At 37.8% G+C, this 5,850-nt stretch overlaps 1 protein-coding gene across 1 annotated transcript in view; it reads left to right on the top strand.

Annotated features, from left to right (window-relative positions):
- The first annotated feature begins 1,386 nt into the window (after positions 1 to 1,386).
- INHBA (inhibin, beta A) overlaps positions 1,387 to 5,850 on the top strand; it is a 15,346-nt gene continuing 10,882 nt past the window's right edge. The window contains exons 1-2 of the mRNA XM_010187417.1: positions 1,387 to 1,452; positions 4,109 to 4,629. Coding sequence (XP_010185719.1) covers positions 4,242 to 4,629 — 388 coding nt within the window. The 5' untranslated portion in view covers positions 1,387 to 1,452; positions 4,109 to 4,241. The remainder of the gene's footprint in view (positions 1,453 to 4,108; positions 4,630 to 5,850) is intronic.

Below are 5,850 nucleotides of genomic sequence, written 5' to 3'. Positions count from 1 at the left end.
AAAAAGGGGAAAAAAAGCTGCTGTTTGTAATAACTGGAACCACTGATGTCAGATTGCAGGAAATCTACTGAAACTTATTTCAAGAGTCTTCAATCCACAGCATGTTACAGCCTGAAAACTTATTATATGCATATCAAACCTGTGAAACAAAACAACCTATCTGGTCATATGTTTCCCATTAACTCCTGATGTTTTGCTCATTCTACCAAAGCTATTGTGTGAATACAGCACACACCAGTTGGAATCAATGCTGCTATAAGGACTCTCTGGTATCACTGCAAGTTGACAATTTTAAATCTTTCTTCCCTGATCCAGATCAGCCATATTCCAAGACAGATTAAACTTACATTACCAACAGGACATAAAAATACAATTATAAGTACGATTCAGGACAAAAAAAACATCTGAAGGATGGGGATTTTCTGGTAATAAGTGGGTGTTTTGAATGAGTAAAGATTGCATGATCATGCCATTTGTCATAAACGGCACCACATAAAGTCAGCTATTATGTGTGTTAAATAAAGGAGATAGATTTTGGATTTACTCTTGACCTTATATATATTACTTTTGTACTGCCTAATTGGCATACAGTTACTTCCGATTTTCACTAATATAAACTGAAATGAAAATGGCATTTTATTTTATTCCGTAAGTGTTAATATCCCACTTGCAAAAAGAATGTAACCTGTCATTCATTGTAACTTATTTTTAGATGTCTAAACAGTTTTTAATAGTGTGATGCAATCTGCATGTCAAGAAGCCAGGAGACTTGGACAAGAGCAATACGATTCATTTTTCAAGAGCTTTAAAGGGATCCCTAAGTTAACAGAAGGACATATTTATACAAATATTGAATTACAAAAATTCATCCACAGCAAATGGATTCTTAATCAAATGCATTTTCCTGAACTTGAAAAGAATCCAAATTCGCAAATAGATTATCTGGTATATCCTTAAGTATGAAAGAAGAAGAAAACAACTTGCAGACTTCTAAGTAAGTATCTGGCAAATACTGTATTTGAACTAAATCAGTAGTATCTACATCTAATAATATCTATATCTAGCTATGCAATGAAACAAGTTGGAGTGTGTCTTCCTGACTCATAATGTTTGCTTTCAGTCTGATTTTAAGTTCTATTCTTTAAATGGATACAGAGATCACCACTACAAGTTGAATCCATGATATTTTGTCATGCTAGACAATTAGGAGTTTCCATTAGATAATTACCAGAAGTATGTCTCATACAGGAAAAACAGTCAATTGCTGATGTAACAGGATTAACCAATCCGGCACAGTGATCCGGCCCACTTACTTTTGACAGACATTATATGTGAGTGTACACATGAGAAGTACAGTATAAAGCTTCACATTATAAATACCACAAAGAGAAACTTCAAGCAGTTCTTAATGCACAATACAGCAGTCTCCTTCTGAGAGTCAAGACTAGAGAGGTAAAACTTTAAATCAGCTTTTTTCTTTTAAAACTGAAACTTTTCATTCCTGTGCATGCTGTTGCATACTGTTAGGGCTATGCTGAATGAAAGCACATACAGTGCTTTGCAGCTCAGGTAATTTTATAGAAAGAGTCTGAACCATCATTTCTATATTCATTCAAACACTATGTATTTTTGTACATATATGTATGTATGTAAGTACAAATGAACTATATATCAGCGGTACCAGCAGACTTGCTTTTAGAAATCAATGTTTTATAGGAAGTTATGCTTTAATATTAAATCTGTCATAATCATGGCATGCAAGTAAAATTTGCTATACCTATATGTAATAGAGATTGTCTGTAATAAGTGTACCTGTTCTATATGGCAAGCAATATATACGCCACAGCAAGAATGCAAATATACTAATCTGTATTTTATATTGATTTATGTCTATCCCTTACTTTTCATCAGACACTGTTGGGATATACCAGGTACTATATTAGAACTATAAATAACCCATTTAATCATGTCATCTGTTAGTACATCTAATCATGAATGCATATTTTAAGCTGAAATTATTTTTTTGTCCAATTAAACTTTTAGTTCTACTTCAAGCTGACTTTCAGACTTCGTATAATTACAGCAGACTTTGGGCTGTTCACAAGATTCAAGAAATTTACATGTATTATAGGGAGGTTTGTGTTACAAAGATGTGTTTATAAGAATGGCTGCAGGGTTTACAATGCTGACAGACCCGTAAGTGCAACAGTATATAACAGTATAGCAACTAAGGACAGTAAAACGCAGATGAGGGTGTACTGTGGATGCCTTGTAACAGTGAAAGACTTATAAACGAGCTTAATTGTAAAGGACTTGCAATACATAAAATTTGTAAAACTTTGGTGGATTTTTCAATTACTTCTGCATGTTTCATTTACTGTAACTATAGTTCCTTGCCTGTCTCTCAGCCTGTATGCCTGTAGTCATCTCATGGAAATTAGAGACCTTACAATGCTTATATTTATAAATTGCTTCTTTCCACTAAAATACAATAGTTGATGGTTATACAGTGAAAATGGAGTATTTCCTGGGCAGAAGGTAAGCACACCTGAGAAGACAGAGGTGTGTGAGAGGGAGAATGAAAGGAAGGAAGAGAGTAAATGCTAAAACATTCTAAGATCTGTACAAGTTAAAGTCTGGAGAGGAGGAACATCAAAAGTCAGTCTCTCAACTGTAGATTTCTCATTTTCCATTACCAAGTTCAAATGTGAGGGAGTTTGCTAACGCTGCCCTTGCTAGGTAAGGAACAGAACAGAAGCTACAGAATGTAAAGGCAACATGAAGCCATGGCAGTGACACAGGAAATGCTTTTTACCTGCAGAGCAAAACCCTCACAGGCGTAAACTGGCAAAGGTCTACCAACACTGCTTGAAACTTTGACTACTAGCAGTTATTTAGATTGCTCTTTATTCCCGATGTCTTATTCTAATACTATGATTGCTCTGTGTGGTTTAGGTGAATGAAAGAAAAAGAGCCTTCTAATAACAATGGGCCAAATGTAGATCTTACTCAGACTTCACTCAGACAGAATTATTATTGGCATCAGTGAGGGATTTGCCTGAATCAGGAGCAAGTATGATTTGGCCAGACGACATGTAACACTTCACCTTCAAAGCATTTTTTAGACGTTACTTGATTAACCCCAAACCTAAATATATCTGCTTGAGAACTTCTAGGCACAGACTAGCGCAGAAGTAGGGATGTTTCTGGTGCAAGAGCACTACCTTAGCATGTCACAGATATGTGCCGTACCAACTCCTGTTTAGGCTTTCAGTGCCTACAGTGTATTGCAGCTGGAGAGTGTACTGTGTATTATATAGTCTTCCAAACAAGTGTTATTTCACTCCTGTCAGATTTCTTGCCAGTGTTGATAACCTCCAGCATTTAGAAGTGAGCAGAAAAAATCTTTTCTCTTCTACTCAAAGCAGAACAATGTTCTGCCCAAAATATTCAGAGCCCCTGCCCTCATCCCCATCTCATTCACAAGCTATTTAACATCTCCCGCTACTCCTAACAATACCAGGCAGGACCAAGAGCAAGGTGCTCGTTAATAAAAGGTTTCACTCTTTTCATTCATTCATGTTTCTTCTGCTTAGTTAAGCCAGTGACATTGTTGAAAGTATAAAACAAACAATACAAAACAAAACAAACAAATAAATAATAAAAAAGGGGGGGGGGATGACAGCCAGGGGGAGCCAGGAAGGTCAAACGGAGGGGAAAAAAAAAGAAAAAAGAAAAAAAAAAAGAAAAAAAATTACAGGAATGAAAGATTTTAGAAAGAGGGGAGTGCAGAAACCACGAGTAGTAATATTTGAAGAGAGGTGTGTGTTCGGGGAGCAATGAGCATAAGGAAGCCAGCCTGCCTGTTCCACCCCCTTCCTAATCATAGCCTTTACTCACAGACAAAACTCCCTCCCTCTCTCATTCACTCACTCACTTTAGGCCAATCCGTCCTCTCCCTCTCTCTCCCTCTCTCTGTCTCTCTCCTACTCTGAGACAGAGTCAGAACTCTTCTCCCTGACAGCCACAAACATCTACAGCACTTATTGCATTCAGAGGGGGAACCTGCAAACAAAACTTCACAGAAAACTTTTGGTTCTTGTTCCAGAGAATTTGCTGAAGAGAAGGAAAAACAAACAAACAAACAAACAAACCAAACCAGCCCCAAAAAAACTGTGCGTGAAGGGAGAGGAAAAGCAGGGCCTTTTAAAAAGGGAATCACAACAACTTTTGCTGCCAGGATGTTTTTGCTTTGGAAGAGAGGATTTTTGTTGGTGCTTTGCTGGATTATAGTGAGGAGTTCCCCAACCCCAGGATCGGAGGGGCACAGTTCAGTCACTGACTGTCCATCATGTGCCCTCACCACGCTCTCAAAGGATGTGCCCAGCTCACAGCCTGAGATGGTGGAAGCAGTAAAGAAGCACATACTGAACATGCTGCACTTGAGGGACAGACCTAATATCACCCAGCCGGTGCCCAAGGCAGCACTTTTAAATGCCATCAAGAAACTCCATGTGGGAAAGGTAGGAGAGGATGGTTATGTGGAAATAGAGGATGATGTTGGAAGAAGAGCCGAAATGAATGAAGTTGTGGAGCAAACCTCAGAAATCATCACTTTTGCGGAATCAGGTGAGTGCTTGAAAAACAAAACTGTAAAATATCCTTTGTGCCAGAACTGCAATTAACTTCTTTTCCTCTCCTCAGCAATAATGTTTGCTGCAAGGTTGTAGGATGAGACTTGGGGGAAGGGAGAAGAAGGAATGGGATGGGGGGCACAGGACTCTGAAGGAATTTGATTTTTCTGAATTAGTCTTGGCTACAGATTACACTTGCTATGCACAGACAGCCACACAGGGAGGAAGCTCCCTAACCAATCTTGAGCAGAAAGTCAGGCTGCAGCGGGGTCCTCCAAACTGTGCCTGTGAAGCCAGAGTACTTGCAGTACAGAACTGGATTGCAGAGCTGATGGTGAAAGAAAAAGGGCTAAAGCCTTTTGGGGAGCTCATTAAAACAGAAAGTTAGCTGCAAACTACTTGAGAGACAACCCTTTCATGTAAAAAATATAGTGGAAGTTATAAAATCAGATTAAACAGCTTTAACTTTTATAAGTTAGAAGGGTTTTTTGTTCTGTGATTGGAAGTGTTTTGTGGTGTTTTGTTTTGTTTTGTTTTTTTAATTTAACACAGCATCTACAGCAATAAGAGTTACAGAGATTGTCAGAAGACTTCAATAGAACCGGACAAGTTGCTGTAGCTGATCCAATTTGTAATGCAGACTTCTGCATACTGGAAAAAAAAGATTCTGCTCCTAAAACGCTCCTGCCAAAAAAATGCAACCTTGGTAGGGTGTATTTTGAACTCTTTCACAGTTCTGTTTTCCATAACTCTTATACAGTAAGAGCTCAGAATATAGATTTACATCAACTGCTTATAGGAAACATCTCTAAAGTTTTACTTTACTGTCTTGTTCCTACATGAACTTGTTTTAATTCAATGAATACGTATGTACACACATATCTGTTAGCATATGTGTGTATGTTTATACATGCATCAATAGCAGTATCTTGCAATAACTCTATCATCTAGCTAACCACAACTTTTTATGATGTTGTCTAGCTAAAGCATTTTTTCTGTTGTCAAGACGGGTTTAAAAGAATGTCATTGTTTTGTTTGGTACAGCATATGGTAGGCAAAGTATGCAAAGGAACTCCAAGCATTTTTGTTTAAAAGTTTGCTGCAGCAGTATAAACAATTAAGACAACACTCAGAGTTTCCAGTCCTGAAAACCTGTTGACTCAGATGGTCTGTTTGCAGGGAAGCCATGCACAAGAAATGTGCATGCTTTTAAGAG

This window comes from Mesitornis unicolor, unplaced genomic scaffold (assembly GCF_000695765.1).
Source record: "Mesitornis unicolor isolate BGI_N332 unplaced genomic scaffold, ASM69576v1 scaffold42590, whole genome shotgun sequence".
NCBI classification, from domain to species: Eukaryota; Metazoa; Chordata; class Aves; order Mesitornithiformes; family Mesitornithidae; genus Mesitornis; species Mesitornis unicolor.
Note: the sequence above shows the minus strand (reverse complement) of the source record. Positions and strands in the feature narration are given on the sequence as shown.